At 45.5% G+C, this 26,027-nt stretch overlaps 1 protein-coding gene across 1 annotated transcript in view; it reads right to left on the bottom strand.

Annotated features, from left to right (window-relative positions):
* The window catches only part of URI1 (URI1 prefoldin like chaperone), a 177,145-nt gene that overhangs the window by 112,339 nt on the left and 38,779 nt on the right, over nucleotides 1–26,027 (bottom strand). Inside the window, exons 2-4 of the mRNA XM_082270827.1 lie at nucleotides 13,559–13,593; nucleotides 6,496–6,574; nucleotides 4,443–4,578 (exon numbers count right to left, since the gene is read on the bottom strand). Coding sequence (XP_082126953.1) covers nucleotides 4,443–4,578; nucleotides 6,496–6,574; nucleotides 13,559–13,593 — 250 coding nt within the window. The remainder of the gene's footprint in view (nucleotides 1–4,442; nucleotides 4,579–6,495; nucleotides 6,575–13,558; nucleotides 13,594–26,027) is intronic.

Genomic DNA, 26,027 nt, shown 5'->3' with positions numbered 1-26,027 from the left:
AAAAAGGTTGGGGAGCACTGCGCTCAGAAATTTTTTTATTTGCTCAGCCCAGTAAAAAATTAGAGGGAACATTGCCTGCCAGTGTCATTTTTACAGTAACAGTGCATATGTATAGCACTGATTACTGCAGTAATGTCACTGGTCCCCCCAAAAGTGTCAAAAATGTCAGTCAAGGGTCCGATCTGTCCGCCGCAATGTCGCAGTCCTGCAAAAAAATGCAGATCGCCGCCATTACTCGTTAAAAAAAAAAACACCAAAAATGACAAAATCTTTCCCTTAGTTAGTAAACGCAATAACTTTTGCGCAAACCAATCAAAATACGCTTATTGTGATTTTTTTAACCAAACATAGGAAGCAGAAAACAAATTGGCCAAAAATGAAAAAAAAAAAATACATTTTTACATTTTTTGGGGGGGATTTCATATAAAAAAAATGTTAAAAATATTGTTCTTTTTTTAAAAATAAACGCTCTTTTTTTGTTTATAACGCAAAAAGTAAAAATCGCACAGGTAATCAAATACCACCAAAAGAAAGCTCTGTTTGTGGGAAAAAAAAGGACGCAAATTTCGTTTGGATACGGCGTCGCATGACCGTGCAATTGTCAGTTAAATTCGCACAACGCCGAATCGCAAAAAGTAGCCTGGACGTAAGACAGAAAAATCCTCCGGTGGTAAAGTGGTTAAACAGTATAGGCACTTTTTTTTCAAACCCAACAGCACACAGATTCTTACCAGCAGTTTTAAGCCCTGATGAAGGGGGCTAGAGCTAGAACACCCGAAACATGTTGCTTTGTCCTTTTGATGTTTTATGATGAAATATATAATCACCGATCTCTGAACATTTTGTCTGGCCCTCCTCCGTTTTTACCCTCTACCTTTTACCAGAAACAAACATCTAAACCAAAACCTAGTGACCATCAGCTGCCAACCAGCCGTGTACGCTGCAATTTTGGTTTAGATTTTGACTGGGATAGATCTGCATTGGTATCCAACGTCTCCCTCCACCATCTCTCTGCACCCTGCCACTGAAAACCCAAAAAAGCAGCAAGACATTTTTTCTTTTAATTCTGGGGAAAAAAAATGCTGAAGAGTTAAAAGTTATAACCCTTCCCAAACTAAAAACTGGGGAAAAAAAGGAAAAGATTGAATAGAATTGGGCTTTAGGTTCTTTTTGTTATTTTTATAATTACTCGACATGATGAGAGAATGGTGAAAATATTTAAACAGGCACACCTAGCGTGACATCATGCCTGTCCTACAAAACCCAATAATACAGCATTGTTTGGGCAAGATTAAAAAAAAAAAAAAAAAAAGCATTCTGTACATCTTTTCAATACAGGCAATTTCCCCATTATTATAATTCTGCAAGTATATAAAAATCCCGGTTGATTGGCTTCGTTTTTAGTACTTCTGTTTACAGCACCGGGGTCCCCGGTTTGAATCCTTGTCAGGACACTATCTGCATGGAGTTTGCATGTTCTCCCTGTGATTTGTGTGGGCTGGAACAAGGGGTGGGCTGGGGGGACGGTTGCCCTGGGCACCATGTGAGGTGGGGAAGGAGGGGGGAAGGCAACACAAGGAGATGGTGGGGGAGGGGATTGGTGTTAGAAGGGGGGATTTGGGGTGCTGCTGGGGGTAAATATTCTTATAGGAGGGTACATTAGGGGAAGGTGCTTAGAGTGGGGATTTAGGAGGATTTGCATTGGTAGGTGGATGGAGGAGAAGATTTGTGCTAGGTGGGGGAATTTGGGGGCAAATGGTTCTGCGTGGGAGGGTGCTAAGATGTGCACTAGGTGGGGAAATTTTAGGGGTAGAGAATTTGTGCTAGGAGGGGTGAATATTTAATTGGGGGGGGGGAGGGGTTTGGGGATGAGGGGGCAAAGATTTGTGCTGAAATGGGGGATTTCAGCACAGGGGTAGATTTGTACTGGGAAGGGGAGTTTATATTCAGGGGTAAGGCATGCAGATTATCGCTCAGTGTTTTTTGTGGTAGGATTTTTGCTGGAACATAATGCTCCTGCATCTGGGGGGGGGGGCACTTAAAAGGTTTTTAAGTTAGTTCGACCTTGGCTCTAGATGACCTTGTCCCGGCATTGTAGTCCAGTGTCCTCCCAAGACATGCTGGTAGATTAACCGGTTGCCGACCGCCCGCTGCCGTTTTACGGCAGCAGTGCGGCGCTCCTGCCCAAACCAACGTAGGTCTACGTCGGTCACGCGCGGGCAGCTAGGGGGCGAGCACGTGCCGCTGGCGGCGCCCTCCTGCCCCCACACGGCAGCAGGGACTCCGATGCAGCAGGCAGGCGGCTCCGATTGCTGCCTGACACCTGCGATCATTCCCCGCTGAGAGAGAAGAACGTCAGCTGTTGTAAACACAGCTGACCGTTCTTCTCTGTGGAATGATCACAGAGCTCATGTGATCCTTCTATATAGGATCACATGTCTACAGTGGGGATCGAAAGTTTGGGCATCCCAGGTAAAAATTTGTATTAATGTGCAAAAAAAAGCAAAGGAAAGATGGAAAAATCTCCAAAAGGCATCAAATTACAGATTAGACATTCTTATAATATGTCAACAAAAGTTAGATTTTATTTCCATCATTTACACTTTCAAAATTACAGAAAACAAAAAAATGGCGTCTGCAAAAGTTTGGGCACCCTGCAGAGTTAATATCTTGTACTGCCCCCTTTGGCAAGTATCACAGCTTGTAAACGCTTTTTGTAGCCAGCCAAGAGTCTTTCAATTCTTGTTTGAGGTATCTTTGCCCATTCTTCCTTACAAAAGTCTTCCAGTTCTTTGAGATTTCTGGGCTGTCTGTCACACACTGCTCTTTTCAGGTCTATCCATAGATTTTCAATTATGTTGAGGTCAGGAGATTGTGAAGGCCATGGCAAAACCTTCAGTTTACGCCTCTTGATGTAATCCCTCGTGGATTTCGAGGTGTGTTTAGGATCATTATCCATTTGTAGAAGCCATCCTCTCTTTAACTTCAGCTTTTTCACAGATGGCATCAAGTTACCATCCATAATGTGCTGAGATTTTATTGAATCCATTTTTCCTTCTACTCGTGAGATGTTCCCTGTGCCACTGGCTGCAATACAACCCCAAAGCATGATTGATCCGCCCCCATGCTTAGCAGTTGGACATTGGAGAGAGGTTCTTTTCATTAAATTCTGTGCCCCTTCTTCTCCAAACGTACCTTTGCTCATTCCAGCCAAAAAGTTCGATTTTAACCTCATCGGTCCACAGAACTTGTTTCCAAAATGCATCAGGCTTGTCTATATGTTCATTTGCAAAGTTCAAACGCTGATTTTTGTGGTGAGGACGTAGAAGAGGTTTTCTTCTGATGACTCTTCCATGAAGACCATATTTGTACAAGTATCTCTTTATAGTGGAATAGTGTACCACAACTCCAGTGTCTGCCAGATCTTTCTGGAGGGATCGTACAGTCAAATGTGGGTTTTGAATTGTTTTTCTCACAATCCTGCGAGCTGTTCTGTCTGATATTTTTCTTGGTCTTCCAGATCTTGCTTTAACTTCCACTGTTCCTGATGACTGCCATTTCTTAATTACATTCCGAACAGAGGATATTGACATCTGAAAACGCTTTGCTATCTTCTTATAGCCTTTTCCAGCTTTGTGAGCGTCAACTATTTTCAGTTTCAGTTTTCTAGACAACTGCTTAGAAGATCCCATGGTGCTGATTGTTGGGGCAAGGTCAGATGAGTCTGGGCATTTAAAACCTTTGAGATTGACATCACCTGGTCTTCCCAGACAATGATTGAGAACAATCCATGACACTGGCAGGTCTCAGCCTTGCAAAGGGGGCAGTGCATGCTATAAATTCTGCAGGGTGCCCAAACTTTTGCAGACACCATTGTTTTGTTTTCTGTAATTTTGAAAGTGTAAATGATGGAAATAAAATCTAACTTTTGTTGACATATTATAAGAATGTCTAATCTGTAATTTGATGCCTTTTGGAGATTTTTCCATCTTTCCTTGGCTTCTTTATGCACATTAATACAAATTTTTACCTGAGGTGCCCAAACTTTTGATCCCCACTGTATATGTGTGTGTCTGTCTGTTTGTCTTTGTGTGTGTGTGTCTGTGTGTCCGTGTGTATGTGTCCAGGAAGTGAACAGGCAGCAGCTTCAGTTGCCCACAGTTAAAATGGCTGCAGCCAGACTTGGTGGAGGGAGATTTCTGCAGCATATTTGGTAAGTACAGAATCACAGTATATATATATATATATATATATATATATATATAAAAAATAATATGTAAAGTGTTTGGAGGGAAGCTTCAGAATGGCAAATCTGTTTTTATTACAAACTAAGTGAGCAGACTGCAGCTCCTCTTAAAAGCGTCATTCAGTGTGGCGCGGGGTTCAGGCGCTCACTGACACAATCAAGCCATGTAAAGTAAAACACTGGTGTGTGTACTCACGTTTTTTTCTGTGGTCAACTAAACCCATGGCTTGTTTGGCTGAACATTTGGCAAACCAGTTGTCCCCGAGCAAAACCGTGACTTCGTTGGTTTGGACGAGTCGCCCCGGCATAAATGCTAGCGGGCTGAAGGGTACCTAAGGGAAGAAAGACAACAGTAAACTCTGAAGATGGACACGTAGGGTAAGTTACTATTTTATTTAAGCCTGGGTTCATATTTGTGCAATGTAGACACTGCATGTGATTCGCACAGGAATCGCACCGCATTCCTGTGCACATCGCTTTTTGTATGGCTGAAATCGCATCGCATCCACACCAAAATGGTGCAGAAACCTTTTATTCCCCGCACCCGAATCACATCACAAGGGTGTTCACACCCACGGGTGCGATTCTGGCATTTGCACTGCATTTTGACATCTGTTTCCGGGTGTCATTGAGATAACATTGACACCCGCAGTAGATCACTTGGGTGCCATGCGATTGTAATGCAGCGCGGGAAACGCACAGGATTCGCGGAGTTTCCCACATCGTATAAGTGTGAACCAGGGCTAAAAGTGGTTGTAAACCTTCACCTAATACCCAGTGAAGTTACTTGCCTCAGGGGATACACAGAGAATAAACTAATCCTCCTACATAAGTTGTACCCGTTTATCTGCAGCCTTCTATTCTCTACATCAATTCAAAGTCAAGAATTTATACAGCTTGTCTGAGCGTTTACAAAACGGGACAGAGAGCTGAAATGACACACTGTAGAGCTCAGGGAAGAGAGCTCTTAAAGCTGATTGGAGGGAAGGAACACCCCCCCCCCCCTCCCCTCACAGAGCACCAGAGCTGAGGCTGTCAGATTACCTTATGAGCACCCCTGCTAAGGATTGTCATAGGACACAGTGGATGTTTTAAAAAAAAAAAGATAAGGACCTATCTACCCACCAGAGGAATTTTAAGCCCCTTAAAGGGGGAAGGCGCATGTTGACCTGCAGAAGGTCAAAAATGGGAGGTGAGCGCAGAATTTGGAAGGTTCAAAAAGGAAAGGGGTGATCCCTGATGCCGCACATCTGAGGAATCCTATGGAGGTGGGTAGAGTGGCAACCTCAGCCTGGAGTCCGACCAGGCCACGCCCCCAATGTGTTTCGCTCTGCCCCCTGTAGCTTAGTCATGGGGCACACGAAGAGTAAACGGGTCACAATATTTTGGAAGGTGGAGGGCAATGGAGGTGTTTGGGAAAACTGCACAAAACTTAAAGCGTAACTCCACTTTTGTTGAGAAAAAAGCATTCCCCTCTGGGTGATCTCTGTACATTGCAGGGATTGTAACAAAATTTGTTGCAGATTCCTACCTTTTGTTATTCTGAAGAAATCATTGTTTTTTCCTCTGTGCTGAGTGGGTCAAATGGGAGTGGTTTCATAATTATCTATCAGCTGTGCAGCTGCAGAGCTCTAATAAGAAAATCACGCATTCCCCTCTGGGTGATCTCTGTACATCACAGGGATTGTAACAAACTTTGTTGCAGATTCCTACCTTTTGTTATTCTGAGGAAATCATTGTTTGTTCCTCTGTGCTGAGTGAGTGTAATGGGAGTGGTTTCATAACTAACTATCAGCTGTGGCAGCTGCAGGGCTCTAATGAGGAAATCTGCTGGGCATCCCTTTAGACGCGTTCCTATTGGGAGGATCTCACCAAAAATGACATTTTTGTTGCAGGGGATGCCAGAAATCTGACTTGTATTTTAGGCAGACTTCTGGGAAAATTGGTGAGCCAATCACACAAGCAGGAAATGATGTTTCTGGGGGTGTGGTCAGTATACATTCTGTGTACAGAACAGCTCCAGGCGGCCATATTGAATTGCATTTTCAGAAAATTACAACAGCTGCAGATTGAAAAGGAAAGGTCGTTTTTAATAACATTCAATTACAATATGATTTGTGTCACAATTGTATAAGCTGTATTGTTTTTTTCTTTATTTGCTATTTTTTCCCCATGGAAGTGGAGTTACCCTTTACCCCATGTCACCTCTCTCTATTCAGAGCCCAGAGAGGAAATAGAAGAATACCCACCATGATATCATAGGACAGCTTTTCAGGCAAAGACCCGAGCCTCTCCTGGAGAGCATCATAATCTCTTTCCACCTTCTTCCTGGAGGAAACAGAAACTTCATATCATATAGCAATCATATAACAGCCATTCCTGTAAGAAATACATGGCGGCAAAAAATCAAATAACGCATGCTCCAGCCACAAATATCCTGAGCCAGGTTTATATACGCCAAGTCAAAAACATTTTATGGTTTAGAATAGAGAGAAGGATTAGAACCCCTGTTGGGTTTTTAATGCTACATGGAGTGCCTTTAGACTCGCAGGGGTGTCCAAACTATGGCCCTCCAGCTGTTCAAGAACTACGATTCCCATGAGGCATTGTCAATCTCTGACATTCACAGACATAACTAGGCATGATGGGAATTGTAGTTCCTAAACAGCCTGAGGGCCACAGTTTGGACATAGCTGCTTTAGAGAGATTATCCTTCATTTCCTGTCCCAGACAATGGTTTTCCCAGACAGAAAGTGAGGAAAAATCTGCCACAGAGAAATAAATATCTAACAATAATTTTAGTCTTCCCTTACTCTAATAAAATAAATATTTCTGTCTGTGATGTTTTTGGAGAATTGACCTTCAATTCCTCTCTGGTAAAACTTAACCAGAACAGGAAAAGAGGAAAACTCTCTACAGATTCCTGTACGAATGGTAAAACCATTAACTGAGGGTGTAACCACACTGGGCATGGTTGATCTGAACTGGTCGATGACATCACAAGAGGAAGGGTCTCCCAGTGACATCACTAGGTGACCCCACCCCTTTATTGATGGGAAGAGGAACTGTAAGTCGGCAGACGCCAAGTGTCAGGTGTGGACCTTTTTTTTTTTTTTTTTCCCGTGCAGGTCGGCTGCCGGCGTTCATTGTGTATCATGCCGGATTTACTTTGGGTACCATATATTTCGTTTTTTACTTTCTTCTTATAAAGGACGTGTCTAAAACTGGCTCCGGGTTCTTGTTTATTTTGCCCATTTTTTTGGTAAATGGGGGGGGGGGGCAGGCTCTGGGGGGGCCGTATTATAAAAGGGGCATCCAGATTCTGATGAGTCCCACCACAACCACCACCGGCCAGGGTTGTGGGGAACAGGCTGCATGCTTGGATAGGGGTTTGGTATGGAGTTTGGGGAGGGGTACCTCACAACAATTTTTTGGATTGGGGCCTAGTATGGATTGGGGAGGGGGACCCTCACATTGTTATTGTTTTGATTTTTTTTAATACAGTACAGGCTCTTCTTTTCTTTACATTCTGCTGTCAGTGGGGTATGAGTCATAGATAAGTCATAGTTGTTAAAGACACCGGCAGATGCCAACTCCTTAACCAGGTATTTACTTGTTGTTAAGGATGCTGGCGGGTTCCAACTCCTTGATAACCAGGTATTTACTTGTTGATAAGGACGCTGGCGGGTTCCAACTCCTTGACAACCAGGTATTTACTTGTTGATAAGGACGCTGGCGGGTTCCAACTCCTTGACAACCAGGTATTTACTTGTTGATAAGGACGCTGGCGGGTTCCAACTCCTTGACAACCAGGTATTTACTTGTGGTTAAGGACGCTGGCAGGTTCCGACTCCTTGACAACCAGGTATTTACTTGTTGATAAGGACGCTGGCAGGTTCCGACTCCTTGACAACCAGGTATTCACTTGTTGATAAGGACGCTGGTGGGTTCCGACTTCTGGACAACCAGGTATTCACTTGTTGATAAGGACGCTGGCGGGTTCTGACTCCTTGACAACCAGGTATTCACTTGTTGATAAGGACGCTGGTGGGTTCCGACTTCTGGACAACCAGGTATTCACTTGTTGATAAGGACGCTGGCGGGTTCTGACTCCTTGACAACCAGGTATTCACTTGTTGATGACGCTGGTGGGTTCCGACTCCTTGACAACCATGTATTCACTTGTTGATAAGGACGCTGGTCGGTTCAGACTCCTTGACAACCAAGCATTCACTTGTTGATAAGGACGCTGGCGGGTTCCGACTCCTTAACAGCCAGGTATTCACTTGTTGATAAGGACGTTGGTGGGTTCTGACTCCTTGACAACCAAGCATTCACTTGTTGATAAGGACGCTGGCGGGTTCCGACTCCTTGACAACCAGGTATTCACTTGTTGGTAAGGACACCAGCGGGTTCCGACTCCTTGACAACCAGGTATTCACTTCTTGATAAGGACGCTGGCGAATTTCGACTCCTTAAGTGTGCTCCTAAATTGTGCTTACTAACTGTGGGGGGGGGGGGGGGGGCTCTGTGACAGGCACACAGAGATCGGAGTTTCAGCTTAGCTGAGACACACAATCTCTCTAGGCCTGTCTCACAGGAGAGCCGCCTGCTTTGTTTACATAGGCAGGCGGCTCTCCTGTCAGTTTCCCTGAAGATTGCGGGAGACCGGCGGCGATTGCGCCCGATCCTCCCGCGGTCTGTCTAATCACAGTGGGAGCGCGGCTCCGGAGGTGCGCGCGCGCCGCTGAGACCACGTTCACATAATCACGTAGATCTACGTGATTATGTGCAGCCGAGCCGCCCTGCCGCAGTAAATCTGCGTGGGGCGGTCGGCAAGTGGTTAAAGTAACGCAGTGCCGTATCGCAAAAAAAATGGCCTGGTCAGGAAGGGGGGTAAATCTTCTATCTTCTGGCGGTCAAGTGGTTAAACTGGAACATAGACAAGGATTAAAAGAAGCTGCGTACTCAGGAAGTGATTAAACCACAGCTGAAACTGCTTAAAAAAATGAAAGTGTTTTCTTCTAAAATGACATTGGCGCTGGTTAAAGTGGACAGTAAAGTGACATTTGACCGCTGGATTGCAGGAAGGGACGCCCCCGTCTTATTTCACAATGTATGGAAAATTCCCTAAAAACATTTCTAATCTATATATACTTTCTAAAAATAAATAAATATATATAAATAAATAACTACAATTAGGATAGTATTCTTGATTTAACACGAGCGCGCCTAACAAAACGCGCAAATGTGGATGAAAAATATTTTCCCAATTAAAAAACACACTGAAATTATTTTTAGTGCACACAGACACAATATAATCTCCAAAGCTTCCATTAAACATAAAAGATGAAACCGTGTCATATTCATAAATAACAAATATAGCTCGGCTCAAAGTCGTGCGCGGCGGCAAAACAGCATAAAACCAAGAAGCACAAAACTGTATAAAGGCGTCGCACTTCAAATCACATTACCCCTCATTCATTTAGCGTTAAAGTGATTGTAAACCCTTCCATACACCCAGTGAAGTGACTGACCTCGGGTGATACACAGAGATTTAAAAAATCCTCCTACATAAGTTGTACACGTTTATCTGCAGTCTTCTCTTCTCTACAGCCGTTCAAACTCCAGAACTTATATAGCTTGTCTGAGCTGTTACAACAAAGGGGGCAGACAGCTTAAATTACACACTGCAGAACTCAATGAGGAGAGCTCTGGGAGCTTATTTGAGGTGAGGGGGTGAGGGGAGAGGAGGAGAGGAGGAGAGGAGTAGAGGGGAGAGGAGAGGAGAGGAGGGGAGAGGAGAGGAGAGGAGAGGAGAGTAAAGGAAAGGAAAGGAGAGGGGAGGAGGGGAGAGGGCAGGGGAGGAGAGGGCAGGGGAGGAGAGGGCAGGGGAGGAGAGGGCAGGGGAGGAGAGGGCAGGGGAGGAGAGGGCAGGGGAGGAGAGGGCAGGGGAGGAGAGGGCAGGGGAGGAGAGGGCAGGGGAGGAGAGGGCAGGGGAGGGGAGGGCAGGGGAGGAGAGGGCAGGGGAGGAGAGGGCAGGGGAGGGGAGGGCAGGTGAGGGGAGGAGAAGAGAGGGGAAGGGAAGAGACACCCCCTCCACCCCATTCACACAGCAAACAGGAATAGAGCTGAGGCTGTCAATCACAGGCTGTGTGCTGGAGCTCCCACCATCTTTTTTCCCTTGGTATCAGGAAAACTTGTCAAAAGTGACTCAGAGGAAGGAGGCAGTTGACAAAAATGACACTTAGTGCTCTGGAATGAGACAAGTGCACACTAAAGACTAGGGGTAGGCAACCTTTGAGAGGTGGAGATCTACCTGGGCAACATTTAAGAGATCAAAGATCACAGGGTGTAGCGCCCCCATATTACAAAGTCTGCTGCTTCAGTGTTTTTAAGTCTTTTTGTGTGATGCACATAAACCAAGGGTCTTCACACTATGGCCCTCCAGTTGTTCAGGAACTACAATTCCCATCATGCCTAGTCATGTCTGTGAATGTCAGAGTTTTACAATGCCTCATGGGACGTGTAGTTCTGCAACAGCTGGAGGGCCATAGTTTGAGGATCCCTGAATAACACTTATTAACTATTTCTGAAAGAATTCTTCATTTACAGCATTTTTCACACCTGCCTAAAACTTTTGCACAGCACATCATTTTTGTTTTAAATTTAGATTTGTTTTAGATTATTTAAATTTGTGCCCTGGCTGGGGGGGGGGGGGGGGGGGGTTGTCCACCCTCTGTGTTTTTCCTGGTGACCAATGACACAGGGACTATGACAGCGGAAAGTGAGTGAAGATGCAAAATTTTGAGTTGTCACCAGAACAGGAATGTTACAATCGTCTAAAAAAAGACAGGTGTCTCCCGTTTTGGAGAGATTTCCTTTCATTTGCGGTTATCTACAAAGCAGGAAGTGAATGGTATTCTCCTAAATAGGACACGGATAACAAAAAGCTAACAGGGGTTTTACCAATTACCTACGCTTTCCAAAATGATAAAAAAAAAAAAAAATAGATCTGCCTCCCACAGCACAATTGGCATGTACTGAGCCCTGAGATTGCAGTACAGACATCATAAAAAAGAGATAATCTACAACTGATCCTAACATTAAAGATTACATCAGGCCCCAGGTGAAGAAACTGATATCTACACCAAATAGCAGCAATTCATATATGTGAATTTCACTGACAGACCTACTGATGCATGTTTAAATAAAATATAATTAAAATGAGGCTGATTAAAGATTCATAAACGCAAAAGAGGTTTCTCTGGCTAGCGGCAGAAGGTCCTCCATGAAAAGTAATCTACGCTGAAGAATTAGGACTTTTTTTTCATGTTTTTTTGTACATTTCAAGTGTTTTGGTTAAATTTGATGGACACTGTTTTCAGCTTTTGAAAGAATACATTTTTTTTTTTTTTTTACACATTAAAAATATTACACTAATGATTCATATTTACCGACTGTCACCAGCAGGTGGGGAGTCTCATCAGAAAAGTTCTAATGATTATAGCTTACTCTGAAGGGGAAGATATTTGTACTGGAAGGGGGTATTTTTGCTTGTGAAAGGAGAGATGTTACACACTGATATTTTCATTCTGCGATACTTACTACTAACCTGTGAACTGATCAATACTGACTTCTCAACTATGCATTGTTCACTACTGACCCCTGCACTGTGCATTATATACTACTGATCTCTCACCTATGAATTACTTACTATTGACCCCTGCATTGTGCATTACATACTACTGACCCCTGCAACGTGCATTATATACTACTAACCTCTCACCTATGCATTACTTACTACTGACCTCTCAATTATTAATGACTTACTACTGACCCCTGCACTGTGCATTACCATACTACTGACCCCTACACTGTGCATTACCTTACTACTGACCCCTGCATCATGCATTATATACTACTAACCTCTAACCTATAAATTACTTACTACTGACCTCTCAATTAAGAATTACTTACTACCAACCCCTGCACTGTGCATTACATACTACTAACCACTGCATTGTGCATTACATACTACTGACCCCTGCACTGTGCATTATATACTACTGACCTCTCACCTATAAACTACTTACTATTGGCCTCTCAATCATGAATTACGCATACTACTGATCCCTACACTGAGCATTACATACTACTGACCTCTTAACTGTGCATTGCTTATTTCTGACCCCTGCATTGTGCATTACACCCTACTGACCTCTCAACTGTGTATTATTTACTACTGACCTCTCACTGCATTACTTATTTCTGACCCCTGCACTGTGCATTACAGTCCACTGACCCCTGCACTGCACATTACAGTCTACTGACCCCTGCACTGTGCATTACAGTCTACTGACCCCTGCACTGTGCATTACAGTCTACTGACCTCTCAACTGTGCATTATTTACTACTGACCCCTGTACTGAGCATTACATACTACATACCTCTCACTGTACATTACTTATTTCTGACCCCTGCACTGTGCATTACTTACTACTGACCCGTGCATTGTGCATTACATACTACCGAACCCTGCACTGTAAATTACATTCTACCAATCCCTGCACTGTAAATTACATACTACTGACCTCTCAACTGTGCATTATTTACTTCTGACCCCTGCACTGTGCATTACATACTACTGACCCCCTGCTCTGCACATTACAACCTACTGACCCCCTGAACTCTACATTACATTCTACTGACCTCTGAACTTCACACTACTTACTACTCACCTTTACACTCTACTACTGACCTCTGCACCTTGTGTTACCACTGGCCCGTGCATTCTTACCCCTGACCCCTAGACTTTGCCTTACTTACTGATCACTGCACGGTGTGTTACTACTGACACCTGCACCTTGCGTTGATACCGATTCCTGAATGAAGAGTTACTACTGACCCTTGAACTCTGCTATACTTACCACTGATCTCTGAATTACTTAAGTGGGTCGAATATCGATCCCTGTATGGGCACCCTGGTTGTACAGAAGTTGATTGATAAAGTTCTGTATAACCACCCTGTTGGATTTTTTTTTTTTTGAACGATCGGTGGGGGCGGCCATAGCCAGCAACAGGGATCATTGTGTTCTGACAGCGGGGGAAGGCTCCTTACTGTCAGCACTTGTCATGCGACTTTATGTGTCACATGATAAGCCGCAGCAGTGTGAAACAGGGCTTAAAATCTTTACCAGAGCAAGAAGGGGAGCCTGTGGGGGTAAAGGACCAGGTAAGGCACAGCCCCACTGGAGGACTTTTCCCAGAGCAAAACAATAGAAATGTTGATAATCAATACTTCACACTTACCAGTGCTGAATTTTTTCTTGGCAGCCGCTGAGCACCTGTCATAAAAAACAGAGAAGGCTTTGTTAGAAAACCACTACAAGACTACGGCAGCCAATCAGATACATGTTTAGAGGAAGCTTAACCAATTCTGGGCCGGAAGATTTCCCCCCTTAATGACCAGGCCCTATTTTGCGATTCGGCACTGCGTTAATTTAACGGACAATTGTGCCGTCGTGCGACGCTGTACCCAAATAAAATGTATGTCCTTTTTTTTACCACAAATAGAGCTTTCTTTTGGTGGTATTTGATCACCTGTGCGATTTTTATTTTTTTGCGCTATAAACAAAAAAAAAAAAAGCGACAATTCTGGGAAAAAAAATATATATTTTTTACTTTCTGCAATAAAACATTCCCAATAAAAAAAAATGTAAAAATCTATTTTTTTCATCATTTTAGGCCAATTTGATCTGCTACATACTTTTGGTATTAAAAAAATCCCAAAAAGGGTATTTTGATTGGTTTGCGCAAAAGTTATTGGGTCCACAAACTAGGGGAAAGATTTAATACATTTTTTTTTTTTTTTTTTACTAGTAATGGCGGTGATCTGCGTTTTTTAGCAGGACTGTAACATTGCAGAGGACAGATCGGACCCCTAACTGACATTTTTGGCACCTTTGGGGGACCAGTGACATTACTACAGTAATCAGTGCTAAAAATATGCACTGTTACTGTAATAATGACACTGGCAGGGGAGGGGTTAACCCAGGGGCGATCAAAGTGTTAAATGTATGCCTAGTAGGCTTGTGACGGTATCAGATTTTCATGCTGCGATTAATTGATTAAGGTTTTGCCACGGTATACGGTATTATCACGGTATTCTATTATTAAATTTAAATTATTAAATTTCCACCTTACTTCAATTTCATTGCTGAATTTAGGGGCTTTGGTTCACTTTTGCACATTATTATATAGTCAGTCAGTACAGACTCTGTGAACCAGGCCTAAAATAGGTCATCAAGCAGTGTCTGGCCTAACTGGTGATAACTGGTTCTGGCGCTCGGCTCCGATCCGATGGCCTGGTCATTAAGAGGGCAAATCCTTGTGGTCAAGAAGTGGTTAAACCTGAAGGAGGTGTTGTTTATAAATGACTTTACTATTGCTTTAGGCCTGGTTCACATGTATGCGGGTTGGGGGCCCACATTTGCACAGGAATAGCAGCCCATTGATGTGAATGGGCTTGAGCTGCTATGCCTGCGTTTTCAGCTGAAAAAAGGTGCATGCAGAATTTAAAAAAATGCAGTGGCCATGAAATCCATCCTTCTTTTGCACCATGCGACTTACCTGCCGTTGCTGCACACGCAAACTGTTTATTTTTAAATGCCGTGCCCACGTATACAAAAAATGCAGAAAGCTTGCCAGAGCAGGAACTGCAGGTTAGTCGCATGGTGCAAAAGCAGGATGGATTTCAAGGCCACTGAATTTTAAAAAAATGCTGCATGCACCTTTTTTCTGCGGAAAATGAGGGCATAGCAGCCCGTTCAAATCAATGGGCTGCTATGCCTGTGCAAATGTGGGCCGCCAACCCGCATACATGTGAACCACCAACCCGCATACATGTGAACCACCAACCCGCATACATGTGAACCAGGCCTAAAGCAATAGTAAAGTCATTAATAGATAAAAACACCGGTCCTCCTGCAGGTTTAACCACTTCTGGATCGCAAGGATTTGCCCCTTTAAAGACCAGGCCATCGGATCAGAGCGCCAGGACCAGTCATCACCAGGTAGGCCAGACACTGCTTGATGGCTATATAATAATGTAATGTGGGCTGCTATGCGTGTGTGTGTGTGTATATTAGACCTGCACGATTCTGGCCAAAATGAGAATCACGATTTTTTAGCTTGGAATAAAGATCACGATTCTCTCACGATTCTCTGTGTAACAAAAAAAAAAAAATTGGGATAACTTTACTGTTACGTTTTTTTTTTTTTTTTTATTCATTAAAGTCTAATCATTGCGTTTGAAAGACTGCTGCGCAAATACAGTGTGACATAAAATATTACAACAATCGCCATTTTATTCTGTAGGGTCTCTGCTAAAAAAATATATAAAATGTTTGGGGGTTCTAAGTACTTTTCTAGCAAAAAAAAAAAAACTGATTTTAACTTGCAAGCAAGTGTCAGAAAAAGATCCAGTCTTTAAGAGGTTAAACTTCCTTTCTCCCTGGCAGAGGGAAGGAAAAGATACAAATGTAATCATTTTTGTTTATAGTTAGGAGACTTAATGCTGAAAGGTGTTAGCTGAGTGAGTGAATGAGTCATCCAGCTCACTGAAATGTATCAATTCACAAGTCAGGCAGACTTGACAGAGAAACTCGGTATTTTAAAAATGCCACAATAACAATACCGTGGCTATGCAATACCGCGATATATCGAATTACCGAAAACCGGCATATGTCTAATGCCTAGGGGGGTGTTTTCTAACTGTGACGGGGTGGATTTACAGAATCAACACAGAGACCTCTGATCCTAAATAGGAGGAACACAGGCGCTCTGTATTGATTCCTGAAAGAACAACGGTCTGCATTGTTTACAACAGCAGCAAATAATTTTATTATTTTTTATATATTTTATTATTTATTCATATTTTTCATATTTTATTTTTTATTTTATATTTATTTATTTGTAAATATTGTAGAAAACCATTTATCATTTTTCTTAGGCCCCGTTCACACTGGAGCGACGCTACTTCGCCGGGCGACCTCACAGGTCGCGGCGCGCTGCTCGCACCGCGACCTCGGAGCGGCCGGCACGGACTTCATAACATTGAAGTCTATGCAGGTCGCTCCGGGTCGCCCCAAAGAAGCTCCGGACCCTTTTTCTAAGTCGGAGCGACTTGTGTCGCTCCTATTAGAACGGGTCCATAGCTTCTGTATGGCAGACGACCTGTCAGGCGACCAGGTCGCCTGACAGGTCGCCCCAGTGTGAACGGGGGCTTCCACTTCACAATTATGTGACACTTTGTGTCGGTCTATCACATAAAATCCCAATAAAATACATTTACGTTTTTTGGTTGTATTTTGACAAAATGTGGAAAATTTCAAGGGGTGTGAATACTTTTGCAAGGCCCTGTATTTGCCTAGAAAGAGTGAATAAAGGATAAGTGCACTTTAAAACAAAGTTCATCATCATTCTTTTGCCCCCCTCTCCCTGACCTAACCCACCTTTCCTGCTGCCATTCTTCTGCACCCCGGTTCCTACAAACTCTTCTGTAGAAAACAAATTCCGGGTCGGACGGGACAACATAAAAAATACTTAATTTTCTGTTTTTGGCCTCGGAGTTCGCCTTTAACGCAGTTCATAAAAATGAGAAGTTTTGTGAAGACGGGAGATGATAGCGGGGAAAGTGCAGCCATACTTGCTGGCAATACTTGCAGAACGCGGATAATGTATTTTTTATGATCTAGTAAATAAGGGCAGCTGAAGTAAAACATCATAAAAGGTTAACTCTGTTATTAAAAAACAAAAATAAAAGGGAATTCCATAAATATTAACAACAGCCGACCTATTAGAGTGACATACGGCCTAATTATCTCTTTACAGAGGACATTTCAGATAAACACTTCCAAACAAATGAACATAATATTTGCTGCAAAGTGAAATGGGATCGCGCGCTGCAGACGTACGAGGGGGTGGGTGGCTTGGGTGGGTTTAGTTTTAACTCGCGAGGAGCCGAAAGGCAACGTAAAAAAAAGTACAAAGCTACAGCAGTGCTAAAACTAAGGGCCAAGTCTTGCATCACTTCCTCTAGGTAGCATCATCACCCTAACATAACCACCCTGGCATTCCTAATGGCACTTTTCCACTGCAAGTACCGGCTCGGCTCTACTCGGCCCGGTTTGCTTTTCCACTGCTGGTACCGCATGCTACGGTGTTGGAACGGTTCGGTACGGTATGGTTTGCTTTTCCACTAAGTAGTACTAAAGTTAATTGGGTGGGATAACAACGATTCTCTGACCAATCAGTGGCTAGTAGTGACTGCATGCAAAGGATTGTGGGATATGGTACCGGGTATGGTACCTCTTGGAACCACAATCGAGGTGGTACTGTTTTTTGGCGCTTTTCCACTGCATGGAACCGTACCGGTTCGGCACCCTTTTGTGCTTTTCCACTGCTGGTACCGCATGGTATAGGGTCGGAACGGTTCGGTACGGTATGGTATAGGTTTGCTTTTCCACTGCATGGAACCGAACGGTACGGTACGGCTCTGAAAAAACAGTACCTACTCGATTGTGGTTCCAACAGGTACCAAACTGGTACCATATCCCACAATCCTTTGCATGCAGTCATTACTAGCCACTGATTGGTCAGAGAATCCCACCCACCCCGTTGTTATCCCACCCACTTAACTTTAGTACTACTTTAGTGGAAAAGCAAACCTATACCGTACCGTACCGAACCGTTCCGACCCTATACCATGCGGTACCAGCAGTGGAAAAGCAAACCAGGCCAAGCAGGGCCGAGTAGAGCCGAGCCGGTACTAGCCGGTACTTGCAGTGGAAAAGTGCCATTTGAGAGCCGTACCGTTCGGTTCCATGCAGTGGAAAAGCGTCGCCGTACCGTACCGTACCGTTCCTACACTATACCATGCGGTACCAGCAGTGGAAAAGCACAAAAGCGAGCCGAACCGTTCGGTTCCATGCAGTGGAAAAGCGCCATAACTGTCCCAAGACTCCCAACCTAACCTCCTACGGCAACATACAAACCTAAAGAGAAACAGGGTTAAAGACAACATTCACAGGGGTGTAACTATTTCACAACGTAAAATGCAGGGTCTTGCAAAAGCATCCAGCAGTACAGGATACATGGGCTCTATTGGCCGCCACCGACCAACATGACCAACAATGTGTAGATTACACACTATTGATAGGCCCTGCAGCCCCTACCACCTAGTTTCCTTGATTGTTAGGCTGCAGGCAGCACCTATTAACTTGTATCCTTAATTGCTAGAACCCTGGCAGCCCCGCCACCTAGTATCCTTGATTGCTAGGACTCAGGCAGCCTTTGCTATCTAGTATCCGTGATTGCTAGGACGAAGGCAGCCCCTGCAACCTAGAATCCTTGATTAAGATGCAGGCAGCTCCTGCGGCCTAGTATCCTTGATTGCTAGGACGAAGGAAGCCCCTGCCACCTAGAATCCTTGGTTGCTAGGATGCAGGCAGCTCCTGCCGCCTAGTATCCTTGATTAACATGCAGGCAGCCCCTGCTAACTAGTATCCTTGATCGCTAGGACCCTGGCAGCCCCGTCACCTAATATCCTTGGTTGCTAGGACGCAGGCAGCCCCACCACCTAGTATCATTGGTTGCTAGGGCACAGGTACAACTTCTAGGGCTCATTCAAACGGGTGTAATTAATTCACAACATAAAATGCAGGGACTTGCAAATAGCATCCAGCAGTACAGGATACATGGGCTCTATTGGCCGCCACCGACCAACATGACCAACAATGTGTAGATAAACACTATTGATAGGCCCTACCACCTCTCTGCTTGCTAGGATGCAGGCAGCCCCTACCACCTAGTATCCTTGATTGTTAGGGTGCAGGCAGCACCTATGAAATGGTATCCTTGATTGCTAGGACCCTGGCAGCTCCGCCACCTAGTATCCTTGATTGCTAGGACGAAAGCAAGCCCCTGCCACCTAGAATCCTGGATTAAGATCCAGGCAGCTCCTGCCATCTAGTATTCTTGATTAGGACCATGGCAGCCCCTGCCACCTAGTATCCTTGGTTGCTAGGACGCAGGCAACTACTGCCACCTAGTATCCTTGATTAAGATGCAGGCAGCTCCTGCCACCTAGCATTCTTGATTAGGACCCTGGCAGCTCCTGCCACCTGGTATCCTTGATTGCTAGGATGCAGGCAGCCCTTGCTATCTAGTATCCTTGATTGCTAGGATGAAGGCAGCCCCTGCCACCTAGAAACCTTGGTTGCTAGGACGCAGGCAGCTCCTGTCACCTAGTATCCTTGACTAAGACGCAGGCAGCTCCTGCCGCCTAGTATCCTTGATTAAGACGCAGGCACCCCCTGCTACCTAGTATCCTTGATTAAGACGCAGGCAGCCCCTGCTGCCTAGTATACTTGATTGCTAGGACCCTGGCAGCCCCGCCACCTAGTATCCTTGGTTGCTGGGGCACAGGCAGCCCCTGCTGCCTAGAATCCTTGGTTGCTAGGACACAGGCAGCTCCTGCCACCTAGAATCCTTGGTTGCTAGGACGCAGGCAGCTCCTGCCACCTAGTATTCTTGATTAAGACTCAGGCAGACCCTCCTACCTAGTATCCTTGATTTTCTAGGATTCTGGCAGCCCCGCTACCTAGTATCCTTGATTGATAGGACACAGGCAGCCCCGCCACCTAGTATCCTCAGTTGCTAGGGCACAGGCAGCCCCTGTTGCCTAGAATCCTTGGTTGCTAGGACTCAGGCAGCTCCTGCCACCTAGTATCACTGGTTGCTCAGACGAAGGAAGCTCCTGCCACCTAGTATCTTTGGTTGAACATACCCTTAGACAGGGAGTGGGGTAGGGTTATGGAAGGCATACCCTAAAGGGGTATTATGGAGTCTTAGCAGCTTAGTAGCTGAATTTGATCATTCAGCTCCTGCCTTTCACACTTCCCGCAGTGCATACAGGAGGAGAGGAACAGGAGGAGAAGGAGCAGATTGGCTCTCTCCTCTCCTATCTGTGCGAAGGAGAGGGAAGTGTCAGCGTAGGCTCTGGGCTGTATGAGAGAGACGCCCTCAGCTCAGAGTCCTGCTGAAGAGGCACTAATAGGTGAAACTGACGGGCATTAATAGGATGCACTGATGGGCACTAATAGGAGGTATTGATGAGCACTGACACTGATAGGCAGCACTTATAGATGACATTGATGATAGGTGGCACTGATGGGGCTGGACTGATAATCAGTGTCCTGATTATCAGTGTAAACAATGTACTGACAATCTTGCTGTTAACGGTTCTCGTTTCCTCACACAGACATAGCGTGCGAGTAAAAGATTGCCGATATCTGGCAAGTCTGTTTACATGTGATCAGCTGATCCCATGGTAAGGGGCCGCTGTGACTGGCCCTTTACTGTGATCAGCTGTGCTGATGGGCGCCCCATGGGGCATGTGGGAGGCAGGGCTCTGGGGGGATGTCTATGGATGCCCTCCCAGAACTGGAAGCCCAGGGTTGTGATGGAAGAAGTAAGGGGAGGGGGGGCCCATCATGGTTTCTTGCACTGGGGCCCTAAAGCTTCTAGTTACTCCTCTGAGTCAGCTGCTTCTGCTTCATCATCCAGTCAGCAGGCTGGGAGTGAAGAAGGGGCACCCCTGCATTCCTAACTAAGTGGAGTCATCCACCTGGCTGTGCTCTGAGACGTGGTTTTGTACACTTCAGGACAGGATGGACAGATGTGCAAATGCGTTTGGCAGGTAAAACAGCCCCCGCCCCCAATGTGTGTCATATATGTCTTTCAGCTTCCTCCAATCCACTCCACATCAGAGCTCAAACTAGGAGAAGGAGGAGCAGCACAAACAGCCAATTAGTTCTGTAGCAATGCTCATGTGCTAACAGGGGACATGCTGATAGGAGGAGAGAGCAAATTCTGTACAGCAGAGCTCAGAGAGGGAGCGGTAGAAGCAGCACAAGAAGCTAGTCAGTTGTGCTGCAATGCTCATCTGCTAACAAGCGACATGCTAATAGGAGGAGAGAGTAGACCCTTGTACAGCAGAGCTCAGAGAGGGAGAGGAAGAAGCAGCACAAAAAGCCAGTCAGTTGTGCTACAGTGCTCATGTGCCAACAAGGGACATGCTGATAGGAGGAGAGAGCAGACCCTTGTACAGCAGAGCTCAGAGAGGGGGTGGTTGAAGCAGCACAAGAAGCCAGTCAGTTGTGCTACAGTGCACATGTCCAAACATGGGACATGCTGATAGGAGGATAGAGTAGACCCTGTACAGCAGAGCTCAGAGAGGTAGAGGAAGCAGCAAAAGAAGCCAGTCAGTTGTGCTACAGTGCTCATGTGCCAACACGGGACATGCTGATAGGAGGAGAGAGCAAACCCTGTACAGCAAAGCTCAGAGAGTGAGAGGAATAAGCAGTACAAGAAGCAAGTCAGTTGTGCTACAGTGCTCATGTGCTAACAAAGGACATGCTGATAGGCAGGGCTTTTTTTCTCAGAAAAAAGGTGCAGGAACTCAACCACGACCCCCCCCCCCCCCCCCAAAACCCCCTCCCCAAACTGATCAAAATTTCACTAACAGTGAGAGGGTCTTAAAGGGGCATCAAATACCAGGAGTGCATTATGTACAATGTGCAGAGTTTGGTGGGGTTACACACAGAGTGAAGATTTCAGGGGTGTGCTACATATACAGTGCAGAGTTCAGGGGTGCACTATACACAGAATGCAGAGTTTAGGGGTGTGCTATGTATACAGTGCAGAGTTCAGGGGTGCACTACACACAGAGTGCAGAGTTCAGGGGTGTGCTACATATACAGTGCAGAGTTCAGGGGTGCACTACACACAAAGTGCAGAGTTCAGAGGTGCACTACACACAGAGTGCAGAGTTCAGGGGTGGACTACAGAGTGCAGAGTTCAGGGTTCAGGGTTGCACTACAGAGTGCAGAGTTCAGGGTTGCACTACAGAGTGCAGAGTTCAGGGGTGGACTACACACAGAGTGCAGAGTTCAGGGTTGCACTACAGAGTGCAGAGTTCAGGGTTGCACTACAGAGTGCAGAGTTCAGGGGTGCACTACAGACAGCAGAGTTCAGGGGTGCACTACACACAGACAGCAGAGTTCAGGGGTGCACTACACACAGAGTGAAGTTCAGGGGTGCGCTACACACAGAGTGCAGAGTTCAGGGGTGCGCTACACACAGAGTGCAGAGTTCAGGGGTGCGCTACACACAGAGTGCAGAGTTCAGGGGTGCGCTACGTATACAGGGCAGAGTTCAGGGGTGTGCTACACACAGAGTGCAGAGTTCAGCCTTCTTCCACAGCTGCTTAGCTCTGCATCCCCATCCACATCTCACTTTTACCCCTCTTCTTCTCTAGTACCTCCCCTCACACTGTAGATGGCTTCGCCTCTCTCACTTGCAGGAAGATCATCCAATGGGGGTGTCAGCATTTACACTGCACCTCAGGCACCAGCATCGCCTTTGTCCCCATACTGTACTTGGAAAATACATGAAGCCAGACCTGTATACAAGTGATAGTGGTGAGCAGGGAGCAGAGGGCCTGAGCCAAAGGTGGTGGAACTGAGTTCCGCCAAGTTCCAGCTGAAAAAATGCCCTGCTGATAGGAGGAGAGAGCAGACCCTGTACAGAAGAGCTCAGAGAGGGAGAGGGAGTTAGCAGCACAAGAAGCCAGTCAGTTGTGCTACAGTGCTCATGTGCTAACAAGGTACATACTGATAGGAGGAAAAAGTAGACCCTTGTACAGCAGAGCTGAGATAGGGAGCAGTAGAAGCAGCACAAGAAGCCAGTCAGTTGTGCTACAGTGCACATGTCCAAACACGGGACATGCTGATAGGAGGAGAGAGCAGATCCTGTACAGCAAAGCTCAGAGAGTGAGAGGAAGAAGCAGCACAAGAAGCCAGTCAGTTGTGCTGCAGTGCTCATGTGCCAACAAGGGACATGCTAATAGGAGGAGAGAGCAGACCCAGTATTGCAGAGCTTAGAGAGGGAGAGGAAGAAGCAGCACAAAAAGCCAGTCAGTTTTGCTACAGTGCTCATGTGCCAACACGGGACATGCTGATAGGGGAAGAGAGCAGAGGAACAAGGAAATAAGCTCATCAGTCAGCTGCTTCTCCTGGGGGTTTTCCCCTGAACAGTAATGAGGGGAAATCCTCCAATGGGGACACTAGTTCTGGTGACCTGGTGGACCCCAATAGATCCCTTCTCACTCCCTGCTTGGCTATGGGACAGAAAGGGAAGGTAAATCTCTGCAATGGAACACAGATGGCGGGGTTATAACCCTCCCTTATAGTTCTACTTTAGCTGCAGCAGATTAAATATCAGACTGGTCTGTACTGTGTAGCAGAGCTGTGTAAATCTCAGGACTGGTAAGAAATACAAATCATTTGGCAGCTCCTATAAATGCATTTTCATCTCTGCATTTCCTTGTTTGCCTGGAGTTCAGCTTTAAGGACGGCAAACTTGACACCCTATTAGAAAAAATATATATATATTAAGTCAGTTGTTGGGGGTAAGGAACGCTCCATATGTGACAAAAGGATGCAGCCCCACGCTCACGCGATAAATTTGCATTGATCTTTAAAGCTGCCATTTGACTCCGGCGGAAAACGACGCTCCGGTGCCCATTTCACGTCAGACGCAGAAAGATTTACGGGCGCCTGGCACAACATCTGCCGACACATTTGTACTTGCATCCAAAAAGGTACACAATGCTTCCCCGGCTAAACAAACAGTCTCCCGCTTCCAGCGATTGAATAATGCCAGGAGTCTCCGGGAGGGGCGAGGCCGCAGAGTCAGTCTGATTAGCAGTCCCCCCCCTGCTTGTGAAATATGGCCTTAGAGATGTGAGCACAACCTTGAAGGGAAAAGGCTGGAACGATTACCTGCGCCGGACACGGGAATTAATCTATCACCCTATCCCAGCCTGCCGATCGATTCCTCCCGCCATTTATTGATAAGTGGGGACACGTTTGTTTTAAATTTTTGTCGTGAGAGCGTACAGAAGGAAAGGTTGAGAAAAAAAAGATCAAATCGGTTCACCCTAATTATTGTAAATGTAAATAACACCCTGTAAGCGCTAGTTCACACCCGGGCGGCTACTTCAGCGCAATTTCAAAGCCGCACATCAGTGCAATTCGCACCGCCGATTTCATTGTGGCTTGCGACTTCATACAACAGAAGCCTATGCAATGAAATCGGCAAAAAGTAGTGCAGGAATCTTTTTCTGAGTCGCAGCTATTTGAACAGTTCCATTGCCGACAATCGAGTGCGACTTGTCGTGCGATTTGGAACCATCAAATCGCACCGGTTTGAATGGGGGGCTAAAGCCTCGTTCCTAAGGGTCCTTTTGGTGGACTCCGTTTTTCTCAGTGGGGGATCGATCTGCCGATCACTGCTGAGCAGTCGGATGGACAGGTCCGTCTCTGCTTACTCTGCAGAGACAGACCTGTCAGATCCCCGCTCTCCTCTATGGGAGTTTGGATGAAAACGGTCCGCCTGTCCATTTTCATCCAATCCTCTAGAGCAGTGGTCCTCAACTCTGGTCCTCAGGGCACACTAACAGGCCAGGTTTGCAAGAAAACTGAAATACATCACAGGTGATATCATTTGCTGCTCAGTGATTGCAGTACTCTAGTCTGCATCTCCCCAAGGTAATACTTAAAATCTGGCCTGTTAGTGTGCCCTAAGGACCGGAGTCGAGGACCACTGCTTTAGGAGGTTTCTGATGCTGGGAGAGGGGGGGGGGGAGGGGTTTCTGATCATGTGACCGCCGTGATTGGCTGTAACAGCAGTCACATGATCGGGAGTTTTCGGTTAACGGCCGGTAACTGTGCCAGGTACGCGCAGGGCGCTCTCAGCACAGCTCAGTTTACATTCTGGTGTTTTTTGGCGTGAAGAGGTAAACTCCACTTTTGTGGGGACAAAAAATAGAAAAAAACAATATAGCGCACACAATTGCAACACAAATCATATTGTAATTGAATGTTATTAAAAATGACCTTTCCTTTTCAATCTGCAGCCGCTGTAATTTTCTGAAAATGCAATACAATATGGCCGCCCGGAGGTGTTGTGCACACAGAATGTATACTGACCACACCCCCCAGAAACATCATTTCCTGCTTGTGTGATTGGCTCACTGACTTTCCCAGAAGTCTGCACTAAGATACAAGTCAGATTTCTGGCATCCTCTGTATTAAAAACTTCATTTTTGGTGAGATACTCCCAATAGGAACACGTCTTAAGGGAATGCTGGCTCAGCAGATTTCCTCATTAGAGCCCTGCAGCTGCACAGCTGATAGATAATTATGAAACCACTCCCATTAGACCCACTCAGCACAGAGGAACAAACAATGATTTCTTCAGAATAACAAAAAGGTCGGAATCTGCAACAAAGTTTGTTTTAATCCCTGCAATGTACAGAGATCACCCAGAGGGGAATGATTTTTTCTCAACAAAAGTGAAATTACTCTTTAAAGGGATTATTAAAAAGGTATTTTTTTTTCTTTTTTAAAAACAACAAAACATGTTATACTTTCCTGTAGGGATGCGACGAAATTTCGGCCACCGAAATTATCGGCCGAAAATGGGCCTATCCCATTTCGGCCAATAATGGGTTAAAAATGCAGAAAGTAATGGCCGCCGTGAGAAAGGAGGAGGTCGCAGCGCAGGTTTAAAAAGTCCCGCCTCTGGCCGGCCGCCTCTCAATGATGTCCCTACTACTATGATCTGGGTAATAACACCATATTACCCAGCGTAT

Source organism: Pelophylax lessonae (genome assembly GCF_965119305.1).
Source record: "Pelophylax lessonae genome assembly, chromosome: 10".
Lineage (NCBI taxonomy): Eukaryota > Metazoa > Chordata > Amphibia > Anura > Ranidae > Pelophylax > Pelophylax lessonae.
This window is presented reverse-complemented; position numbering and strand designations above follow the sequence as displayed.